At 47.6% G+C, this 20,212-nt stretch overlaps 1 protein-coding gene and 1 long non-coding RNA gene across 2 annotated transcripts; one reads left to right on the top strand and one right to left on the bottom strand.

Annotated features, from left to right (window-relative positions):
* Positions 1–58: 58 nt before the first annotated feature.
* On the top strand, positions 59–18,091 carry LOC118092720 (alpha-N-acetylgalactosaminidase-like). The gene is made up of 8 exons (XM_035131161.3): positions 59–159; positions 2,851–3,022; positions 4,236–4,410; positions 5,812–5,989; positions 6,638–6,732; positions 8,072–8,233; positions 10,262–10,459; positions 14,904–18,091. The coding sequence occupies exons 2-8, from the start codon at positions 2,868–2,870 to the stop codon at positions 15,162–15,164; spliced, it is 1,224 nt and encodes a 407-aa protein (XP_034987052.1). The 5' UTR covers positions 59–159; positions 2,851–2,867; the 3' UTR covers positions 15,165–18,091.
* LOC148683713 (uncharacterized) lies at positions 9,593–16,896 on the bottom strand. The gene is made up of 3 exons (XR_015946869.1): positions 16,840–16,896; positions 11,239–11,304; positions 9,593–9,728 (listed from the first exon to the last, which is right to left on the bottom strand). It is a non-coding gene; the product is annotated as an uncharacterized LOC148683713 (long non-coding RNA).
* Positions 18,092–20,212: the final 2,121 nt, after the last annotated feature.

Here is a 20,212-nt window from a genome sequence, read left to right as displayed (position 1 = left end):
ATTGGTCGAACCGACAGGAGCCCTCCCGCCGTTGGCTGCCGTGCTATGCGTCGGCGCCGCTGATAGGGCGTGTGCGTCCGGCCAACCGCCGATCTCTGTGAGTCCCGCCCTTCCCCTGACCGGGAATTAGAGTTGCTCTGTGTTCCTGAGGAAAGGCGGGTAAATGAGGCAGGGGTGCGGGAGGCTTTCCAGGGGGCGCCGCTGGTAGATGGGGTGCGGGCGTCGCCTGCCATCCTTTTTTACCCGAAGCGTTAGTCACCGGCGCTTGTCTCAGGAGGGGAACGTGACCGGCTGTGAGGATGAGAAAAGAGAGCCGGCTGTACTGCGCATGCGGGCTGAGGTGGCCTCGCGTACTCTCCCGCCTTCAACCCACCAGGGACAGTGCGCCTGCGCACGACCCTCCTGGAACATGGGAGGGGCTTTTCCGAGGGGGCGTGTTTTAAAGGGCCCTTGATGATAAGTGGAGGAGTTTTCTTTCTCCGGCTGATGTCACAGTCAGCCCTTGTGACGTCACTCAGATGACACTCGAAAAGGTCATTCAAAACCCTAAATACAGTGAGGGGTATCGCACAGAGAAGGGGTAAAATGGCTCCCTACCCATTAATAATAATAATAATAAAACAATACGGAAATTCATAAACTCCTTAAAGGCCATAATTCTGGCACCTTTGAAACCTGTTTTAGTCATCAAACTTGCTCACTTTTGCAGCCAAATGTAGCAAGTGGCCTTATCCAGACAAGGGCACAGTACCAGGGGAGCCATCGCTGAGAGACTTCCCAGTGTGCAATGACATCAGCTCAAAATTGTGTTTTGTTGCATACTGTTTTTGGTGGCATGCTTATAATATATGGAAAGCGTGTGAATGCACTTTAGTGGCCAGGATTACCTAACCTGATGGGTAGGCAGGGAGGTGGAGGAATTCCTGCAGAAAACTTAGTTCAGGGATTTAAGCAGTAATTCATGCCACAAGCATAAATGACTTTTGGGGGGATATACACTGGATGAGATTGTCTCATCACTTATGTACCCAACCCCTCATTGTGTTCTGCGTGAGAAGGCATTCAGCAGATAACCATCCTATCGGGGTCCATTCAGCACAATGTTGGAATCAGGCCTTTAGTGTGGTGACACTTGCCCTTTGGCAATCTTTGGGTTTTCCAGTGCCATCTGGGTGCTCACCATGAGAACAGGATGCTGGACTAGATGGCCATTAACCTGATCCAGCAGGTTCTTGTGTCCTTAACTCTCACTAGTTATATATCAGACAGGTGCCTTCTCTGTTATTTTGGTGCCTATTGAATATGTTCTTAAAGTCTCTCCTAAATGGAGATCTCACTCTCCAAGAGACAGTGGTGTTATTCACTGAGTCCAGAAAATAGGAAGATAGGAAGGAGCTGGTTCATAGCTTGGGGGTACTCCTGGATCCAACCAACATTGTTACTTGAGGCCCTGATGGCCTCAGTGGCTATGATTGCCTGTGTCCTACTATACCTGATTCACCAGCTACAGACCCTTCCAGGGTGGATTATTGTGATACACTGTATCTAGAGCTGTCATTGAAAACAACTTGGAAACTTCAATTGGTCCAAAATGCAGTGGCCAGATTACAGTACTAATTGGAGTTCCATTTAGAACCCATGTAACTCCTGTTCTAAAACAGCTGCATTGCTTGCCAGTCCCAATTCAGGGTTCTCACCCTTGTATTTAAAGCACTAAATGGCTTAGGCATCAAGGATCCAAGAGACCACTTCCTTCCTTGGGTGTTAAGGTAAACAGAGGGAGCCATCTTGATTGTTCCACCACCCTTGGAAGTTTGGGGGTGGAGGTGGCCCAGAAGAGGGCATTCTGTGTGGTTGCCCCTAAGTTGCAGAAATCCCTCCCTGCAGAGGTGGGTGTGTCATCTTCGATATACAGTATAGTGTTAAAACTACCTTTGACACCTGAGATCTGTATGTGTTTTCAGGACCACCCCATCTCTTGTGAATGTAATCTGTTTAAAATGTATCTAATTCAAATTTTAAATGATTGTAACCTGTCCTGGGACCTGCTGGTGAAGGGTGGGTAATAATAATAATAATTGTAATTATGTCGGTAGGTATGAGTTCTGAATTTGAATTTATTTTATATGTGCTTTTGTGTGTATATGTACCTGTATATGTTTTTGTATGTGTGTGTGTGTGTATATATATATATATATATATATATATATATGTATGTATATATGAAACTACTTTAATTGGTTTTTATGCATGCAATTGCTTGACATATATTTTTATTCTACTGTTAATTGCTCCATGATGCCTCCTGGAAGTGAGTCAAAAATAGAATAATAAATAAATGTTGTACTAGAGGTGCCCATTGCTTAGTAAAACAACCTGGAATTGGAAAATGGGGCATGGTAACTCTTCTTTTGCTTCCCATTTGCTTACTGTCTTTCCTGTGGTGACCAAAGATGCATATAAGGTGCCTCAAACATTAGAAATTATTTGAAACCACTGAAATGAAGTAATATGTTGCATTATTATAGATTCATATAATCGTACAGTTGGAAGACACTCTTGAGTGTCATCTAGTCCAACCCTCTGCAATGCAATAATCTCATATAAAGCATCCAGGACAGATGACCATCCAACCTCTGCTTAAAAGCCTCCAGTGAAGTTTCCACCTTCCGAGGGAGTCTGTTCCACTATTGAACAGCTCTTGCTATCAGAATGTTCTTCCTGGTGTTTAGTCAGAACCTTATTTCTAGTAACGTGAAGCCATTGGTTCAGGTTCTACCCTCCGGAGAAGGAGAAAACAACCTTGCTCCATCTTCCATGATCAGATGTGCCCTCTTCTGATTTTTACAGGGGGTGGTGTCTGAATCATGTTGCACTTTTCCCTGGGGATATTGCTGGGCCTTGCAGCCTGCTGTGCTTCCCTGGATAACGGACTGCTGAAGACTCCGCCAATGGGCTGGGTGCCTTGGGAACGTTTTAGATGTAACACAGACTGCAAAAATGATCCTGACAACTGCATCAGGTGGGGGAAATGTGCTGCAAGTTGTACTGAAGCTGTTGACTTGGATGCTGTTATTAAAACAATAGTTTTTTGGGGGGAGGGAATTGCGGGGAGGGGGGGAATGGTCATAAAGTGAGGAATTCCACTGGTTTGGTTTGTTCTTTACATCCTATCGAACCGTTAATGCAATAGTAGGGATTGTCTGCCTGTGGTTTTTACCTTAAGTCTGCATCAACTGAAGGTGCATGAAACACAAATGCTACTGTTTGTGGCTTGAACCTTAAGTTTTTTTGTAACCTATCATTCTTATGAGGAGAAAACTGCACCAGTATCCTAAGGAAATTTTTCCTTACTTGAACAGATGCACTTGCAGGCTTCTTTCCGCTCCCCACACTTATAACCCTTTGAAACCAAGATCACAGCAATGAGATCTGGCACAGTCTTCTCTTTTCCCCTGCCTAAGAGCCCCCCCCCCCCCAATACCTTCAGTGATGCTTCAGGGAAGTCTCGTACCACACCTCTTAGATCACATCAGTGTAGCCACAAGGACAGGTGGAAAATAAAGTATTGGACCAGCCATGTCTCATCCCACAATGAGGCAACAAAACATTTTTCAGATGGTGGGCATTGCTTTGCTGAGACTAACTTTAAACAAGTTGTTTCCACTCTTTTAAATAGAGATTGTGAGACTATTCCATTGCCATACCTAAACAGGCCTAGGCTTCAAGTGTACTGTTGCAATTTGCAGCCTGTTTAATCAGTGCCTTAGTTGCCCCAATGTTAATAATGTAAGGTTACCAGATGCCCCCGTTTCCCGGGGACAGTCCCCGGATTTACAAATCGCCCCCCCCATGCAAAACCCATTGAAGTTGAAAAGTGTCCCTGGATTCATTGAAAAAAATCTGGTAACCTTATAATAATGTCTCCTGAAGATTCCATTTTATCAAAAGGCTTTTTATAACCAACCCTCTTTTAAAGGGGTTGCCTGAGAATTCTCTGTTCATCTCTACGCAGCTAAGCTCCAGCATCATATAGATCATCTCTGAAAATCTTGGTTTTTTTTCGTTTTTATTTTCAACATGTTATGTGTTAGTCTAGGCTGATGTTTGTCAAATTCAATCACTTTAGGCAGAGCAGCTCCAGAAAGAGTTGATAAAGGGTGGCTTTTCAAACCGGCCATCTAACATAGCAAGGCCCTGTTCACACTAGCTTTCTAACTCTTGTTCATTAACAGTGAACACTTGATCAAGGCTATGGCAGACAGGCTGGCTGGCGACGGATGGTTGCAGCTCGGCTACAGGTATATCAACCTGGATGATTGCTGGGCAGCAACTAAAAGAGACGCGCAAGGCAGGTTGCAGCCAAACCCCGAAAGGTTCCCCAGTGGCATTAAAGCCCTTGCCGATTATGTAAGTTAAATAAAATGCATTTGTTCTGAACACTTTCAGATTTCTCTAAAAGCTGCAAGAAAAAAGCTACTTAAGATTAAGCTTCTGCTGTAGTTTACAGAGGGGGTAGCTTTGTGTATTACGCACTTCGTATGTGATTTTGTGTAAAAGTGCTTCTACATATGCTATTTTTGTGTGACAATTGGTTAACCAATTTAATTAATAGTATTAAGGTAGTCATGGTTTCTTCTTGGCTTGCTAGTTGTACTCTAATGGAGCAAAACAAGCCACGATGCCTAATTCAGACACAGTGAGCCAGGATCATGGTTTGTTTCCTTTTGGCACAAACAAGAAGGCATGAAAGAGCTCTCTTGTGTACTGGTTTTTATTTATTTCAACAGTTTATATGCCACTTAATTGCAGTGTACGAGAAAGTCAATACAATGAAAATAGTTAAAATGATAAAATCAGTATTCAGTTACAATGCCTGCTAGAATAAGATTCTTCAGCAGGCACCAGATGCCTACTGACTCTGGCATGTCCTGAATAGGATTGCACAACTTTCTGTGCTGTGCAAATTGGGCCATAAAGAAGCACACTTTTCATTTGCTTTCAGCCAAAACATTTTAACCAGAGCCATACGGAAAGCATAACGCTACCATCGAACTCTGGACCCTCCTGTAAGTCTTTTTCTGCCCTTGAGGAGGAGCCCACATGGCACAACGAGGCAAGTTAGTTGTCTCAGCACCAAGGAGAGCTCCCAGAGAGCAGTGTGTTCCAGCGGGTGCACTGGAATGGGTCCTTGAACTCTGGGAACACCTCTTACTTGTCTCGATGGAGGTTAGAGAGGGGTGTGTTAATATGTATAGAAACTGTATAAAGGTCAAAACTGAACTTGCCTCAAAACAGACTTTTGCAGGGTGACCCTTAATTCAGATGCAGCATATTTAGCAAACTAAACGATTCTGTCTCCTTTGCATTATTTGAAATGCAATGAAGCCTTAACAGTTGTGTTTGCTCTCTGGGAAATTTGCGCATGTGCGAATTTTTGTTTTGTAGTCTGTTGGGCTGATACCTGTGTGCAAAGTAAGCTGATGCGTACGACGAAAGCAAATAAGAGAGTTAACAAAAAAGTTAAAATTTGTATTCTTTGCTCCACCCAGTTTTGCCTCTGGCTCCACCAACCAGTGGCACGTGGCCTTTGGAAGTCTGCCCAGAAGAAAATGCGGACCTCGGGCTGAAAAAGGTTCATTAACTGTAGGAGATTGCTGAGCCTGCCAGCCTCAGGATCCCCGGCATCATGCTCAGAGTCAGAAACATGGCCCATTTCTTGAGCTGGTATTGCTGTAACCTCTGACTCTGTGTCATGGTCCCCACTGGACTCTAGGGTCATGGCGCTCCCTCTTGCCTCTTCTCACGCAGGTTCACTCCAAAGGCCTGAAGTTTGGCATCTACAGTGACCTGGGCAGCAAGACCTGCTCAGGCTACCCTGGGACGACCCTGGATACTATTGAGACGGATGCAAAGACCTTTGCCGAGTGGGGGGTTGACATGCTGAAGCTGGATGGCTGCTTCTCCAATTCTTCCGTCAAGGCAGCAGGTTCGTGCCCGTCAATAAACAGGAAGGATCACAGCATGGAGAGGATTTTCAATTGATGCCGGCAAATCCCAGGTTGTCCTTTTTTAAAATGGAGTAATCCACAAAGGTAGTGGATACATTAAATGGTTTTGATTTGTAGTCCTTTTTAGCACTAGCAGTCCTGTTCAGTTGTTCATTGCATAAGATTGATTGAAAAATGAAACAAAACTCAAAGCGGTTTACAAAAATAGAGTTAGATGCTAGTGTTGAGCTACATGTACCAATGTCTGTGGAAATCAGTGGGCTTCAGCATGCCTGCATAGACATTGTGTCGTTTTAACAGTGGAGGCTGGTTCATTTGGGCAAATGGGGCACAGGCCCATCAAGCTCTGTCTGACCTCAGTCAACCCCCACCTCCCTCCTTCCCTCCTTACTTCGAGCCAGTGGGGGGGGGCACTGCCTGTCACCTTCCTCCTCCTCCTTAGGCTCCCTGTTGTGTTTGTAGAACTTAGCAGGGAAGAGGATGAGAACGATACCATTTGCTCTGGCGCCACCTGCTCTTGGCCTCCCTGCTTTCCACCCCACCGGTTCCAGCGAACCAGCTGCCACTGCTTTTGTCGGTATTAAAAACTGAGCCCGCTGCCAGCCCTGTCTTTCTTTATTGCCCAGGCTATCCGAAGATGAGTGCGGCATTGAACAGAACAGGACGGCCCATTGCCTTTTCTTGCAGCTGGCCTGCCTACGAGGGGGGCCTTCCACCGAAGGTAATTTCTGCACCTGTTTCTGTGTCTCTGCCTTTGCCCTGGGATAGGCAACATTATCAAGACCATGGGACCGTTTATTTCATGGGTAGAGATAGGAGACAAGACATGTTTCATAAATGGGCTTTCTCTGTCTGGCTAGAACCCTGGTCAGCAAGTGCTTTTGTCAGTCTGGGAGAAGGGGGTACAGGGTGATGGCAAACACCACTCCATTGCTGCCCACCAACCAGCCTGGCATTTTCCTCTCTTCACCTTCAGGCTGTGAATGGGGATGGATGACCACCTTCAAGGGGTGTCAGGGATGGGCAGGAGCCTGAGGTGTGGGGGAATGTGTTGACAGAGTAGGAGGAGGAAGATCCAGGGAAAGGGTCTGGCAGTCTGTGTGGTTCTGTGCCACCTGTGAAGTGGCTGCTGGTAGAGGAGGAGTCCGGAGCATGAGACCAGGCAGCCAGAGCAAGGGGGGAAAGAGCAGGAGTCAAGAGAAGAGCTGCAAGGGGGCCTGCAGAGTTCCCAGAGGGCGTCATGTCTTTGGAAAACCCCTGGGCATTCCCTCTTCTGTTGTTTCCCCATTAAAGGAAGGGCTTAAGGCAAGCATCCCCAAACTCAGCCCTCCAGATGTTTTGGGACTACAATTCCCATCACCCCTGACCCCTGGTCCTGTTAGCTAGGGATGATGGGAGTTGTAGTCCCAAAACATCTGGAGGGCCGAGTTTGGGGTTGCCTGGCTTAAGGCAATGGGACTGCATCAGCCAAGGGGGGGAGTTAAGAAGGGACAGGGGATGGATTACACTGTTGCTCCAACCGTCTGAGACAGAGCACAGGTCTGCGGTCATAGTTTGCCTAGACAGCTACCGTGTTTTTCCGAAAATAAGACACCGTCTTATATTTATTTTTCCTTAAAAAAACCCACGGTGGCTTATTTTCAGGGGATGTCTTATTTTTTAATTACATGTCCAGCCTAGCCTCTTCCTTGGCGCCCTCCAGAACTGCGCCTATCACTATGTCTTATTTTCGGGGTGTGGCTTATATTGCACAAATGCTTAGAAATCCTGCTATGGCTTATTTTATGGGTATGTCTTATTTTTTGGAGAAACTGGGTAGATAGCGAGGAGTGTTATTGTATATCACTTGTATGTGCTTCACCAGTCGCTTTTCCTCATTGTTCCAGGTGTGGTCGGGACAAGGGGCTGTACTTGACCCAACAGCTGTTAGTTATAATATTTGTATCTGTTTATTTGCTCAGCCTGTGAACTTGTATTGCTTGAGTGCAGAAGCAAGTGCACAGGCAGCACCAGATTCCTAGCAACGTCTGTGCCGTTGAGTCCCTCTTGTTTTTGTCCAGGTGAATTATACCTTACTTGGCCAAATATGTAACCTGTGGAGAAATTTTGGAGATATTGAAGACTCTTGGGACAGCCTCTTCCACATCATCGAGTGGTACGGAAATCATCAGGACATAATTCAGCCTGCTGCAGGACCGGGAAGGTGGAATGATCCCGATACGGTAAAGCCAACTCTTCCCATACTGCTGTCCCTTCTGCTTAGAATTCTTGTAGGCTCTAAGAGAAACACTAAGGGCAGTGCTAGGACTGTAGACCAGGCACCCCCAAACTTCGGCCCTCCAGATGTTTTGGACTACAATTCCCATCTTCCCTGACCACTGGTCCTGTTAGCTAGGGATCATGGGAGTTGTAGGCCAAAACATCTGGAGGGCCGCAGTTTGGGGGTGCCTGCTGTAGACCGTTGCTTTTAGGGCGAAGACAAAAACAAGATAACAGCATCAATGCACAGAAGAGACTGCAGAAGGCAGACATCCAAAGGTGTTCTGGAAAAAATTTCTGTCCTGGGGCAGAAAATATTAGACATAGGAAAATATTTTTCTGTTTGGATTTACCCGGAGGTGTGGGGGCAGGGTTCTAACCCCCGTGGGGTGCATGTTGCAGGCACAGAGGCCAGGAGTAGTCAGGTTACAGATTGCCATCACCAGTTCCAGAAAGTCAGGTCAAACCAGGATCAAGCCCCCAGCGAGGCCACGCTGGGTGGGCACCGTAGTGCAGCGCACCACTAAACCTAAGGGACAAGACTGCTCTGGTGCTGCACTCACGAATTTCCCAGAGATATCTTGAGTGGTTGCTCTGGAGACAGGATGGTCAGTGAGAAGGGCTTCAGTCTGATCCAGAAACTGCACTTCTTATAATAGCTCCAAAGCAATACGAGAAAAGAAGACCGTAGATCCGATTTAGGAGGACATTTGGACTGCAAAGGATAAGAGAGGCAGGGCAATCCCTGAACCAAATCTGACAACCTGCACACTCCAAGTAACCACTAGAGGGTGTTTTCCTTCCTCTGTTCTGCAGAGCTTCCTTTTAATTTCCAGCGCTTTTAATTCCTATACAGTCATACCTCGGAAGTTGAACGGAATCCGTTCCGGAAGTCTGTTCAGCTCCAAATGTTCGAAAACCATTTTCAAACTGCAGGAAGCTTCCTGCAGCTAATCGGAAGCTGCATAAGCCCCACTGGACGTTCAGGTTCCAAAAATATTTCGCAAACCGGAACACTCACTTCCAGGTTTGCGGCATTCGGGAGCCAAAATGTTCAAGAACTAAACTGTTCGAAAACCAAGGTACGGCTGTACTGCCTTTCAAGTTTTTCTGCCCACAGGGAGAAATTTATTTATTTATTTATTTGACACTATTTTTTTATATACCGCTTGACTGCAAGAAAAACCTCAAAGGCTTACAAAAAGGATCAACATGAATTTGATAGGGATCTACCTGTCCAAAGAGGACATTGACACAGATCCTAAGAAAGGGGTCTATCATTGCTGGAAGATGCTGTCTTAAGCAGGGATGGGGAAAGTGTGCCTCTGCAATTGTGGCAGGGCTCCCAAGCTGCAGCTACCATGGCCAGCAGCCAGGGATGATGGGAGCTGATCACTTCATTCAACGGAACTCGTCCTTGGCAGCTGGTAGTTGTAATAACTCACTCGGAAAGGTGCCCTATGAATATTTAAAATAAGATGTGGTTGTTATTGATGTATATGCCACTTGTTTGCCAAAATGGCTTCCAAGTGCTTTACAACTATTAAAATCAGTACATAATTAAAATGCACAATTAACAAATCCATTAAGGCATTAAAACATAACAATCAACCATTAAAAAGTGTGATAATACCGTTGAACAGTTAAAGCAATAAAACTGCATGTTCCGTTCAGGGGAACACTTACCTAAACAGGGGTGTCTTCAGTGGCTGGAGGAACTCCAGCACATATGGGGGGGCTGTGATATTTCATCAGAGAGGGCATTCCACAACACTGGCACCAAAACCTACCTCTGTGTTACCACAAGGTAATAACCATCAGGCCATGGCAAACCTACCGTAATCAGGGATAAACTTGTTCCAATTTGTCTTTATATTCAGGATGCGGTTTTGAAGCTTTACATATTTTCCCCCTTTCCTTTTGTGTTGTTCTTTCTCTAGAAGATGACACACTACTGAATAAAATGTTCTTGTCTTGTGTGTCCCCCCCAGCTGATCATTGGTGACTTTGGCCTGAGCTATGAGCAGTCAAAAGTGCAGGTGGCCCTGTGGGCGGTGCTGGCGGCCCCTTTCTTCATGTCCTGTAACTTACGGACTATCTCGACCGAGGCCAAGAACCTCTTGCAGAACCCACTGCTCATCTACATAAACCAAGACTATCTAGGGATTCAAGGGAAGCGTATTGCGAAGGTACAGTTAAAGCTAAAGGGACCCCTGACCATTAGGTCCAGTTGCGGACGACTCGGGGGTTGCAGCGCTCATTTCGCTTTATTGGCTGAGGGAGCCGGCGTACAGCCGGCCAGCATGACTAAGCCGCTTCTGGTGAACCAGAGCAGCACACAGAAACGTCGCTTACCTTCCCGCTTGAAGTACTACCTATTTATCTACTTGTACTTTGACGTGCTTTCAAACTGCTAGGTTGGCAGGAGCAGGGACCGAGCAACGGGAGCTCACTCCGTCGTGGGGATTTGAACCGCTGACCTTCTAATCAGCAAGCCCTAGGCTCTGTGGTTTAACCACAGCGCCACCTGCGGTCCCTAAAGGGTACAGTTACTGAGTCACTAAGACGGGGACCTGAGCAATAATGCTCTTTATGCTCAGGGTGGTTGCAAGAGCCTGAAAACATGTCATCCATGGAATGGGTCATCCATACAGCTAAGATGCATAGGGACATACAAGGCCACCTTTTGCCAGGGCCAGACTTAGTCCATCTACCTCAGCATCCCCTATTCTGATTGGCAGCAGCTCTCCAAGGTCTCAAGTCCCCCTGTTCACAATTCCCTGTCCCCCAAGATCCTTCAACCCAGGTGCAGGGAACCTCTTTGCAGTCTGAAAGCTGTGTGCCAGTGGTGGGTAGGGCCAAAGGCAAAATGGGTGTGGCCAATGGGAAAGTGGGTGGAGCCAGGGGGAAGTGAGTGAAGCAAGTTATTTGACGGAAGTGTAAGAGTCTGAGGTTACTGTACACACACCTCTCCAGCCAGGCAAGCATGAGGCATTCTCCTAGTTCAGGAAGGCGTTCCAACCAAGCAGAATCACTTGAGGGGAGATGGAAGGGAGTGTTATTATTATTATTATTATTATTATTATTATTATTATTCTCATTATTCTCATCATTTAATTAAAATTATATCCCTGCCTTTTCCCCATCCACCCCAGGGCTGCAAAAAGATATACAATTAAGAATCAAAGCAGAAACGTTCCAAAACAGATTGAAACATTCTAAACGCCAGCCACAGTAAAAAGCATACTGTATTGGCCTGAATATAAGCCTCACTTTCCCCCCAAATTCCGACCATGAAAAGTTACAAGTGCACGCACCAGGCTCCCGGCTCCTTCCTTCCGCAATTGTCCTCGCACGCACTCATCCCTTGTGGCATGTAAACTCGGATCAACATTGCGAATTAGCGCTTTGCCCTCCCGCTCCTTCCTGCAACCAGCAGGCGATTTGTTTTCTTACCTTCTTGGTCATTAATATTACTCCGGCAACACCCTCCTTCCCCGGATATCTGCCCCTCCCACACACGGTCCACCCTTCCACCTGATCCCAAATCAATGGGAGCCACACCCCATTTCGTAATGAGGCTCCGGCTGTGAGTGTGATACCTGCTGACAGTCACGGCCTGCAGGTTCCCACACACACATCACCAATTCTTGGGTTTGATAGGCACAGCAAAGTAATAATTAAGCAGAGTATCGAACCGAATAATAGCTCTGTTTGCACTCTCTCTGTCACACCCCAGGTTGTGCAAATATTGGGAATTTGGTGGCCACAGCCAGAACTCCGCTAGCCATTTTGAGCAGGGTTGGGCAGCCTGTGGGCCTCCAGATGTTGTCAGACTCCCAGCACCCTTCAGCCCCTGCCAGCGGGAGCAGTGTTCGGGGATGATGGGAGTTGTAGTCCAGCAGCTTCTGGAGAGCTACAGGTTTCCTGTCCCCAACTTGAAAGAAGCCCATGTTGTAACTATTCACCGCAGTCCTGTGCTGTCAAGCAAGCACTGGCTGGGTGCAGAGGAATGGTCGGAGGAACCAGCTGGGAAGAAGACACAGAGCCCAGGGAGTGGTGGTGGGATGATGATGATGAGCGGTCAGAGGGAGAAGACTGGGAAGAGGAGGTGTTGTAAGCTGAATGGATAACAGGACTTAGTGAGCGGGGAGAGTCTGGGGCAGAGAGAAGTCCAGAATCAGAGGCAGAAGCTGAAGCGGGGGGGGGGGGGCTAAGAGGCAGAGATGAATGAGTCATGAGTTTCTTCCCTGCCTGCTGTGACAAACTCCACTCCCCGCTTGTCCCCCAGAACTAGCATGAAAGACAGGCCTGCAAGCACAGTTGCTTAGGAAAAAATCCCTGCAGAGGAGGGGGACTTAGATGCTGTGGGGTGGCAACTGCTTCATGGGGGCAAGACCTGAGTTGCTCATTAGGCCTGACACTCCTGTGCAGGTGCTGTTTTGCTAATAAAGAGTTACATGTCACTTCCTATGCTACAGCGCTGGCCACAGTCATTTTCCTATCGGGGTAAAGGTAAAGGGACCCCCCTGACCGTTAGGTCCAGTCGCGGATGACTCGGGCTTCGGCACTCATCTCACTCTATAGGCCGAGGGAGCCGGCGTACAGCTTCCGGGTCATGTGGCCAGCATGACAAAGCCGCTTCTGGCGAACCAGAGCAGCGCACGGAAACGCCGTTTACCTTCCCGCTGGCATGGTACCTATTTATCTACTTGCACTGCATGCTTTCGAACCACTAGGTTGGCAGGAGCAGGGACCAAGCAACGGGAGCTCACCCCGTCGCGAACCCCCGACCTTCTGATCAGCAAGCCCTAGGCTCTGTGGTTTAACCCACAGCGCCACCTGCGTCTCTATCGGAGGCAGGCCAGCAAATGCTGACCATCAGCAGTAACACCATCACTGCCTCCCCCACACTCCTCCACTTCTGTAGGTGTCACATCCCTGCAGAGCTGCATGGACAGTGACCTCAAGCAGGAGCGGAAGTCTGCATAGCTCTGCCTCTCATGCAAATAGCTTCAGGTTCCATTCCCACCATCTCCAGGTAGACTTCTTGCCTGAAACCCTGAAGAGCCTTTGCCAGTCAGTGAGTATGACCCAGTATAAGGCAACTACGAATTTTGTTCGTAGGCACAGCGCAGAGGTTGTGTGCATTGTGGGTCACCAGACCCTTTGACAAAGCAGTCCGGTGCCAGATGGCTTGGGCGGAATCGCTGCCATTTCCTGTACACAGTGTCAAGGCAGCAACTTACGAATGAATGGTAATTGTAGCGATGGCAATGCCCAGTGCTAAATATTTATCCAATGTCCAAATGACTGGGCGCTGTACAAAAGTCAATTATAATGCAGATTGTGAGCTGCAGCCATAAAAAAGAAAGGCGTAAACACGTCTAAAACCAGTTCCACAAATAAACACAATGCAAACATTTAAAAACAATTCCATGTTCAAAAACAGCTCTGATGCTGAGTGGCAGAAAGATCTCCACTTGAAAGGTTTGTTGAAAGAGAAAAGTATTCAGCAGGTGCCAAAAAGATGACAAAGATGGCGCCTGACTAGTATGCAACGTGGGGGGGGGGTGGACCTATGGCCTTCCAGATGTTGCCAAACATCAACTCCCATCAGCCCCAGCAAACATAGTCAGTGACCAGGGACGGTGGGAGTTGTTGTTCATCAACACCTGGAGGGCCAAAGCTCCCTCACACCTGGTGTAAAGGGAGGGAATTCAAAAGAGTAGGCTGGATTCCTACATCATACGTGTCAGGACCCAGAGTCGAGCGAAAGAAAACACGGTGTCAGCGCAGTTAGCTCTTTATTCAAAGAAACCAAAACAGTGCAGGCCTAGTGATCACAGCAACTCTTCAATGAGGCAGTTGCAAGGCTGAAGGTCCCCACCTTGCCACCACTCTCTAAGGCTTCTCTCCAGGGGTTTTCCAAAGCAGTCGCAACTGTGTCTATGCACAACCCACCTCTGCTCTGCTCTTTTCCTTTCTCTGCGTGTTCTAGGACAGTGTTTCCCAACCAGTGTGCCTCCAGATGTTTTGGGACTCCAACTCCCATCATCCCTAGCTAGCAAGACCAGTGGTCAGGAATGATGGGAGTTGTAGTCCCAAAACATCTGGAGGCACACTGGTTGGGAAACACTGTTCTAGGAGACCAGGAGGGAGGGGAGCTGGTCGCAGCAGGAGGGGGAGACTCCCTGGCTTCTTCAGCAGCCTGTCTCAACTCTGCCTCTTGACCCCCCCCCCCCCCGCTTCTGCTTTTGCCTCTGGACTGCTCTCTGGCACAGACTCTCCCTTCTCACTAAACCCTGTTGCCTCTTCTGCTTCTGACACCTGCTCCTCCCAGTCTGCTCTCTTTTCTCTCTGACTGCTCATCGTCATCCCACCATTAATCCCCGAGCTCTGAGCCTTCTTCCCCTGGGGGTTCCCCAGTTGGTGTCTCCCACCATTCCTCTGCAGCCAGTCCATGACAGACACATTTGACCTTCTGATAAGGTGGTGCCTGCAGGAGGCCTTTGATTGCGTCTATAACGGGTGAGGCATTATTTTAGATCTTTAAGGTGTGAGTTACCCAATAGTTTCCCAGCATAAAGCTACATGTCAGTAACCAAGCCTCTCCCCATCTCTGCCTGACAGAGCCATCACTTGGAAGTATGGAAGAGGCCCCTTGTCAATGGCCAGTTTGCGATAGCGGTGATGAACAACGGCACTGATGGGGCACCGAAGCCTATTGTGACGAGTCTGGGACTTCTGGGCATCTTGGACTGCAAGGGAGGCTACAAGGTCTATGAAGTGCTGGAGAAGGTGTTCATGGGGACCTACAAGCTCAACGATCCCATTCGCACCAAGGTCCCTCCGACCGGCGTGGTCCTGTTCTTCCTCAGGCCTTTGTGCTGATCTTCCCTTTCACCAAGGAGGCAGCATGCTTCAAATGTCACAAGGGAAGCCGGCAGCTAAAGAAATCAGCAGCCAAGGCACAAAAGCTTCTTCTTCCTCCTTGTGGAGGGCTTTGGCACCGAGCACAGGGGATAAACAGAACCATGGAAAAGCTGGACCCTCCGCCCCTTTCTCTGGGCATTTTGGGGATATTTAGAAAACTCTCCTGAGAAGTATGTACCTACCTTTGTGGAAGAGAGTTGCAGGACCCCAAAGGAGCTGCCTCCACACAAACTACCTTTTCTGGATTAACCTCACAAAACTGCACACAAGGGAGGATGCAATTCCCACAGCTGCACAGAGAGTTTCCACCAAAGCTTATGCGCATGGCGCAGAACGGCCCATGTCCATCCATTGGCACCTTCGGCCATGCAGAAAAACAACTGCTGCAAAAATGTTGCGTGTGGCACAGCCCTTGAAGGTAGCAGGAACCAGGGGCAGTTTGGAAGCTAAGCGCATATCCCTCCCTCCATCCTCATTAGGATTACCTGGAAAATCATGGAAGTGCCCTGCCCTTTGTTGCTCAGGTCTCCAGTCCCTCTCCGAAATCAATGAAGTCGTACTGGTTTTAATGGTGTGGTTGTGTCCTCGGTTGGCCTGGCTCTCTTTCCATTTCTTTCCGTTCAGAGAGAAGGGGTTCCCCCGTCTCCTGGGCTGCAGAAGCACAGCTTCTCTTTCTTACAAACCCTCTTTGTCTCCCTTACTGCAAGACAGCCCAACCCACACTGTGCTGCGCATGGAATTCTGCAGCTAAACATGTCTGCTCTTCTCTGTGGAGGGGGAAAGGGGTATCTTAACTATAGCTTGACACTTGAAAGTAGCTCTCCTAGGTAAGTAAAGGAATGCTTTCTGGTATCTGCTGGTTTGATATGGGCTGCATACGCACCATGTATTTAAAAACATACCCCCCCTCCACATGCAAACAAAGAATCCTGGGAACTGTAGTTTATCCCTTACAGAGCTGTAGTTCCTAGTACCCTTAACAAACGACAGTTTCCCCCAGGATTCTTTGGAGAAAGCTGTGTGCTTTAAATGTACAGTATGCTGTGTTTGCAGCCTTAATCTGGCAGAAGAGCCTCTTTCACAGCAACGTCCCATCACCGAAAAGCCCCTTCAGTCAGTTTTAACTATCTTTCCACCCAACTTCAGGCAGTTGGTAGTAGGGGAATTAATTTACGCAATCTGTAGAACCGGGGGGGGGGGGAGTGTTCTTCAGTGGCAGAGGTTTGTGCCTTCATAATTTCAGAAGCAAACAGTTGCCCGTTTAAGAACTGCAACAAACATAGCATTTTATTTTGTTGTAAGCGGAGCATGTTATTTTGCATTGAAATGTATGGAGCGGTCAAAAACCTAAGAGTCTGGGAGCTGGATCTGCAATGCAATCTTCTCCTTCATGAGTCCTAGAGGGAGTAACGGGAGTTGTGCAGAATGCAGGTTCACATCTAAACAGAAGTGGCTACAGGGCTGCGTGTGATCATCAGACACAGCCCAGATTTTTGGTGCCCTGAAGGGCTGGAGACAGACAGGCCTGACCTCTCTGGGGGCACGCTCCCATTTCTTTCGTTGGGCTGATTCGGTTGCTGTGGAGATACAGATAATGAACCCCTAGGGTCCAGTTCAAGTGAGGCAGACTCACCTGTCCGTTGCATTCCTTCCTGTATGCTTTATGGCTGTCCCCAAAGCCGCAGCAATTAACCTGCAGTAAAACATAGGTTAATAATAGTTGCACAGGAGCAATTAACATCACCAGGAAGTACCGCTGACCTGCTAATAAAGCTGCTTCACAGAGTGCTTAAGTTCAACATACTCCCTGAAACTAAAGCAGGACGACACAGATAATGTGCCACTTTTTTTTTTACAGTTGTTGATATCAATCCTAACCTCTATGGGCCACCTTTTCCCAGGTGTGACCTGTTGTATGCACCAGTGTCTGAGGCTCTGCTCTGGGTTTCCCAATCCTCTGAGGTTTGACTAGGTGGAGCAGGGACTTTTTGGTTGTGGTGTCAACTGGAATTTGCACTGTTTGGAGCCCTGTATGCCTTCTGGCTCCTGGTGGAAGACTTTGCTCTTTAAGTGTCCTTTGGGGGAAGCTGAAGCAAGGACTCTTTTTTCCCCTCTCTCTCTCTTTTTAAACTTATCCATGAGCTGAAATTTCTTGGGTGGCATGACCTGTTCTGACTGCTGATTGCCTTATTTCAGTGTTGCATTTTGATATTCTTTTGATAGTTTTGCATTTCAGTGGTGTTTGTTGCTTTTGGTTCCCTAGTGAGAAAAACAACAACACAGACATTTTTAAAAACCCACAAATAAATTTATAAGATCTCCCAGTCCCAAGTTTCACATGGGCTGCCATTTTACTGGATAAGTGTCCACTTCATACTGTAAATGTGTCACCTTATAGTGGTTAAGTGTTGGAGAGAGATGTATGGAAGAGAGATTTCTTACACTCTCATAGCAGAGTTAGCACAGTGGTGATGGCTCCAAGCCCAGAATCCTTTGCCGCACACAAGGATTCCATGGGAGATGCCCAGGGGATTCCACAGCTGGTGAAGGGGGATCCGTGTGGAAAACCCTGCTTCAAAGAGAATCTCCCGCATGTCAGAAAGCTTGCAGTTAAGTAGCAATGAGCGAATTCAGCAACGAGGCTGTCCTCCTTATTGAGATCTTCCGGTTCATTGTGAAAGGCTTAAGACTATGCCAAATTATAGGCTTGTCCCCACTCAGCCAACCCAGACACATATTAATTCAGCAATTATGCTCAGAGCGAGAAGTTACATATGCATATCTCTTGGAGTCGGAAATGATGACACATATCTTTGATTTCATATCTGAGTAATTTCGTTGTTCCCGCAAGGGGACAATGACAATAAAGATATCTTACCTTATAATATCCAGATAGATGTAATTGCAAAAACACCAAGGGGAATACCTTAGCGGCTCAGGGTGCATTATTAACCAAGACAGGTATGTGGCTACGATAATGAAATTAGCAGTTATATTTTGAAATGAGTGAATTGCAAGAAGTAGCAAGTCTCCTGAACTGATATATGCAACGTACATGAATGTAAATATGAACAAAAGGCCATCTAGAGCACAGGCTTGGGGGGGGGGACGGCACCTGTCCTCCTCCTCCTGATGTTGCAGAACCACAAAGCTCATCAGTCCTGACTGTGCCTCTACACGCACCATACATTTAAAGCATTTGAACCCCTCCTGCCTCCCCAAAAAAGAATCCTGGGAGCTGTAGTTTATTTAGGGTACCTTAAGGAGCCTCTAGGGGACCCAGGTGGCACTGTGGTTAAACCACTGAGCCTAGGGCTTGCTGATCAGAAGGTTGGCGGTTCGAATCCCTGTGATGGGGTGAGCTCCCGTTGCTTGGTCCCAGCTCCTGCCAACCTAGCACTTTGAAAGCATGTCAAAATGCAAGTAGATAAATAGGAACCGCTACAGCGGGAAGGGAAACGGCGTTTCCATGTGCTGCTCTGGTTTGCCAGAAGCGGCTTTGTCATGCTGGCCACATGACCTGGAAGCTATACGCCGGCTCCCTCGGCCAATAATGCGAGATGAGCGTGCAACCCTAGAGTCGGTCACGACTGGACCTAATGGTCAGGGGTCCCTTTACCTTTACCTCTAATTCCTTATGCTTCACCTCGATCCTTGAGATCCTCTGATGGGGCACTTCTGGTGGTTCTCCACACCCCCATGGTTTGGTCAGGCTTTATTGGAGACGGAGCCTGTGGTGTGGCAGGCCCTGCCTTCTGGAACTCCCTGCCAGTAGAGGTTCAGCAGGAATCATCCTTGCCTTCTTTTAGACGCCTCCTAAAAACATCCTATTCTGACAGGCTTTGGCAATGTGGTTTTGTTTGTTTTTAACCAACTAGTATTTACTGATGTTTTTCTTCCTCTTGCTGTAATTTTGTATGACGTACAATGCCTTGCTGTGCTGTTATGAAAGTGCCTAAATAAGGAAGGGTGCTGGGAGTTGTAGCTCTGTGGTGGGTGAGCTACAGTTCCCAGATTTTTTTGTATGTGTGTCAGGGTGTGATTTAAATGTATGGTGTGTACAAAGCCTATTAACTGTGCTGGCTGGGACTAATGAGAGTCAAGAGTCTCGCATCTGGAATGTTACAGATTAGATAAAGGCAAAGGGACCCCTGACTGTTAAGTCCAGTCGTGGACGACTGTGGGGTTGCGGCGCTCATCTCGCTTTACTGGCCAAGGGAGCCGGCGTTTGTCTGCAGACAGCTTCCGGGTCATGTGGCCAGATTAAAGGTAAAGGTACCCCTGACCATTAGGTCCAGTCGTGACCAACTCTGGGGTTGCGCGCTCATCTCGCATTATTGGCCGAGGAAGCCGGCGTACAGCTTCCAGGTCATGTGGCCAGCATGACAAAGCCGCTTCTGGCGAACTAGAGCAGCACACAGAAATGCCGTTTACTTTCCCGCTGTAGGTATTTATCTATTTATCTACTTGCACTTTGACGTGCTTTCGAACTGCTAGGTTGGCAGGAGCTGGGACCGAGCAACGGGAGCTCACCCAGTCACAGGGATTCGAACCGCCGACCTTCTGATCAGCAAGCCCTAGGCTCTGTGGTTTAACCCACAGCCAGATTAGATACTCCTAAATTAAAACCTCTTTTAAGGCTGCAATCTGAGGCACACTTTAGCTGGGAGTTACTGGTACTTCTGCGTCGACTTGCACAGGGTTGCACTGTAGAATCATAGAGTTGGAAGGTGCCCTGAATATCATCTAGTCCAAATCCCTGCAATATGCAATATGCAGCTGCCCCTTATGGGGATCAAACCTGCAACCTCAGTGTTATTAGCACCACACTTCAACTGAGCTATGACTCACTTCTATTGCTTGTAATGTTCTGAAGTGTAAGCTGTAAGGCTGCAACCCTTTAATTGATTAAATCATTTAGGTTAATAGATTAAAAACCTTTTTAATCAACTGAAGAGGCATCACCAGTTTACTGGGTAATCAAGTTTTTTAATGCAACTAAGAGG

The sequence above is a fragment of the Zootoca vivipara genome, chromosome 13 (genome assembly GCF_965207765.1).
Source record: "Zootoca vivipara chromosome 13, rZooViv2.hap1.1, whole genome shotgun sequence".
NCBI classification, from domain to species: domain Eukaryota; kingdom Metazoa; phylum Chordata; class Lepidosauria; order Squamata; family Lacertidae; genus Zootoca; species Zootoca vivipara.
The sequence above is the reverse complement of the archived record's forward strand: the minus strand, read 5'-3'. Positions and strand labels throughout refer to the sequence as shown.